This window comes from Clytia hemisphaerica, unplaced genomic scaffold, assembly GCF_902728285.1.
Source record: "Clytia hemisphaerica strain Z4C2 unplaced genomic scaffold, Clytia hemisphaerica genome assembly, whole genome shotgun sequence".
NCBI classification, from domain to species: domain Eukaryota; kingdom Metazoa; phylum Cnidaria; class Hydrozoa; order Leptothecata; family Clytiidae; genus Clytia; species Clytia hemisphaerica.
The window spans coordinates 1681681-1685721 of NW_027104356.1; the positions used below are offsets into that span (position 1 = coordinate 1681681).

Sequence of the window (4041 nt, forward strand, 5' to 3'; positions counted from 1 at the left end):
TTTGTCGAGCGTGTTTGAAAAGCAATATCGAATCCCGCCTCTCATAACAAGGTAGGTCTCTTTGTTTTGATGTCAGTACACCAGAGCAATTTATGTAGGAAGTGAAAGATATAACTCATTAACATCAATCTGTTGATGTTGTGATTAAAACCACGCATCATTTGCTCTTTCATAACTTCATGATAGAAGGGAAATAAGACAAAATGTTTCATTGGCTCCATCATAAAAAATATACATAATCACGGAGTTTGGTTTAGCACTCTATAAAAAGGGAGATGTGCATTTCTTATTACTTTTTTCATATAATCATTTAAACCAGTTGTCCTATAGAATCTTTTCCATCAGAGTATTAAAAGTTCTATTCATCCCAAGTTTAAATCTAATGTACGTAGGGGGTCTTACTCAATGAATCACTTTACATCCCTCATGGAATTAATCAAGATGAATTGTTGACTAACAGCAAAAGAGATGGAGAGTGGGTTTTTTTCAGTTTTGAACATTTTTTTGTTGTATTTATGCCCTTTTGTTTCAATGAAGTTAAATATATACAAAATAATAATATTACTCCTAATAAATGATAATAATTCTGACGTTGTTTCATGAGATTTTTAAGCAACACAAGGTAGGAAAATATTTCCAAAATAGTAAAAAAAACTTATAAATTAAAAATAAAAACGCCAGTCAGAGAAAAGAGGAAAGAGATAAAAATCTAAAACTTGCTGTTCATAAATAACAGACTTTTCGGATATAAAAAATAAATGGATGGATTTCAAATTCAAATAAATTTAATATGTAAAGCTAAGATAAAATTAATTCACTATGATACATACAAAATGAATCAATAGAATTTAGTCCCAGGAAGATCAAGAAAACTGCAATAAGAACTAAACACTATCGAGGTCAGACAATAACTCAAACACTCAGCAACGTTGGAAATAACTCAGAAAAAGGATCATCTACATCAGTAATATTGCATTCATCATTTAACTCATCATTGGTGGCGCACGAGGACAACAAAAACTCATCATCAATAAAAGAGCCACCTTGTATCATCCCGTATCCATCATCGGCTGGTTTGCCCACCACGCTACTTTCAGCCGTGGCGTTGTGCATCTGGAAACTACTATCGATCTCAACGATTGTTGAATCAGATGGTGATACTGGCTCAGAGTCAGGGCTTGACGGGCAAGCAAAGTCATTAGTCTCATTTGACAAAAACTCATCAACATCGAATTCTTCACATTTGATTTCGTTGTTGTTATCGTTTTGTCCTCTAATTGTTGGACAATGGCTAATTGGCTTGTTTTCGATAATTGTATATCTGGTGGGATTTGAGGCCTCACTGATTTTGGATTCTTCCATCTTGACTGGTTCGTTATCACCAACAATATCGAGAAATAATTCAGCCTGGGGAAAATGAAAAACAGATTAAACATGGTGCTTACAAAGGGGATTTCACCCTAGAAAATTCTATAGAGAACTAGTTCAATCAATTGTTGATTTTTAAATTTAAAGGAAATTTACAAACACATGCAAATAAAAAGAGGGAAAAGCAAGTAAAAAATTTCTTTAATCTTTGCTTTTTAAATTTGAACTTTTTATTTACTTTTATTTTAGAAGTAAGGGCAGCTGTTCAATGAAATTCAATTCTACTCTAATTTCAATCTGATGAAAGGAGATATTGAGACAGCTGCACATATTGAACATTATGATCAGTTGAGAAAACAAAACAATTCAAACAAAAGGTTTATTGCTCACTTTCAACACAATTCTGGTACCAGTGCTCAAAAAAGCTTAAAAGCATCAGTCAATTAAAGTGACACTGCATATTTCAAAAATCACACGAAGAATTAAAAATTAACCCCCTTAAGTATAAAACCTTTATCCAAAAACCCTACCTGGGACTCATCTTGCACGCCGTGATCATCAAAACAAGAGTCGTCATCAGGATATTCCACAGCAGGGAAAGCCCAAAAAGCAATGCATGCTCCGGTGACATTTCTTCTTTTTTGATCACAATGTGGTCATGGTCACACACTGAAGGTGTAATGATATTTTCTTTTTGTTTGGGGACAATAACACAGGTATAATCTTGAGATGGTGAAGCAGGTGGGGTTAAGCCAAGCTTTGATCTGAGCTGTGCATTATTTTCCATTAATTGATGAACTTGTGATCTTAATTCCTCATTGCTTTTCTTCAAAAATTTGTTCTAATAATTAGAAACAAGGAAAAATATGATTAGACTGAAATTGCACAAGTAAGTAAAATAATGTTAAAAAGAACCATTTAAAAAGTAAATTTTTGAAATTGTCAGTACCTAGATTAATGCATAATATGAATAAAATAAGTTTTCTGGAAAAATAACTTTTAAGGTCTTCAAAATCAAACCTCTTTTTCAACTCGCATAAGTGTAATTTCAAGTTGGTCCATGTGTGCTTTCTTTCGGTCTCGTGCACTTTGGGCAGCAACTCTGTTTTTCAATTTCCTGAAATTGAAATATAAAGTAAAGGTAAAAAGTAAGGTTAAATAAATCACTCTACCTACTTTGCAGACCAGGTATGTCGGCATTACACAAATTCTCTAAAAATAAACCATTTTCAAATAACTTGTTTCTCCAAAAACAAAGATATTATATTGTAATTTTTATCTCACTAGTTTTTCTTACCATCCAGGAAGATTGGTTAAGCAGACCGTTCTCAATGAAAGATACAACCAACTGAAGTGTAAAGAAATTACCTCCTGAGTATTCTTTCTTCTACATTCAGGTTGTCAAGTCTCCTTCTTTTACGGTTAGGATTTCGTTCATCATCTTCAATGGTTGCTAAAACTTTTTTTGCGTCAACTGTAGGGATTCGTGATATTTCAAAATAATTGATCTTCATCATTATTTTTAAATTATATAGCAAGTTGTAATGATGCTATAAGTCAATATTTTTGTCACTAAAATGAAATATAAATTACATTAGATACATCGTGGGAAAATAATGACATTCCATTTTTCTTTTCACGCACAACAACAAAGCAAGTAAAATCAAACATATAAGTTTACCTCAACAGACAGTTATCTTATTTTATACTACTATGAATACACTAATAAACCAAATCAATTTGAGAAGATAATCATCAATACATTTTAAAATCCGAACTAAAGTATATTTTACCATTTTACAAAGGATTTAGCATTTATATCGACTCCACGTTACACCAGCGGAAGTAATAATGATAGTGATCAAAAGACTTTCTTCTACCCGAGCAAATTATATTGAACTACGCTGGCACCGCATACTAATAATAAAAAGAATACTGCTTCCTTCTAATTAAACAGTTTCTGTATAATGTACAACTTGGAAAGATTATCGAACAAAAGATTGCGGGGGATTTTTTATAACGGTGGTTTTGAACCATTACATTTAGTGAACAATATCACGCGGGAAAATATGGGGCATGTGTTTTTGAAGAGATGTTTTGGTTTTGGTGATTTTTCTCTGGTGATTTGGCGTTTTGGACCTTTACCTTGATTCATCTTGGTTTATAGTTTCAGCGTCTCAGCTATTTCTTTACTCACCCAACCCAAGGTTTCGTGCTTGATCATTTCAACACGATTGAGTTAAAATCAGCTAGCCGAAAAAAGGGGCTGGTCCAGAACTTCATTGAGAAATTTGGTTAAGTTTTTCTGCATCTGAGTAAGTCACGTCACATTTATATCACTTGGTAATGTATTGAACAGCCTTGGGTCATTGGTATCTCACTCCCCTTCTCTAGTGACTAATACAAGTCAAAATGCTTGACCTTTTTCAATACCGTCAACTGCTCTAACTTGTTGGGGCGATTGGTCGAAACATGGGACTGTTGATATCTGGCCTGTATTTTCACTTACTGTACTGTTAAATCTTTTGACAACAAATTTGTTTTGATAAATCCACCAAGTTTAGCAATCATACTTTCTGTCATAACATGCAACATGTCACAATAACTTTTACTGATAGCGCGCCCTTTTCCAGACGTAATTAATCGAACCAATCGAACGGTATTTTTAATCGA

At 33.2% G+C, this 4041-nt stretch overlaps 1 protein-coding gene across 1 annotated transcript; it reads right to left on the bottom strand.

Annotated features, from left to right (window-relative positions):
* Positions 1 to 487: 487 nt before the first annotated feature.
* On the bottom strand, positions 488 to 2946 carry LOC136818151 (uncharacterized). The gene is made up of 4 exons (XM_067074510.1): positions 2737 to 2946; positions 2389 to 2485; positions 1899 to 2209; positions 488 to 1407 (listed from the first exon to the last, which is right to left on the bottom strand). The coding sequence occupies exons 1-4, from the start codon at positions 2883 to 2885 to the stop codon at positions 1050 to 1052; spliced, it is 915 nt and encodes a 304-aa protein (XP_066930611.1). The 5' UTR covers positions 2886 to 2946; the 3' UTR covers positions 488 to 1049.
* Between the last annotated feature and the right edge of the window lie 1095 nt (positions 2947 to 4041).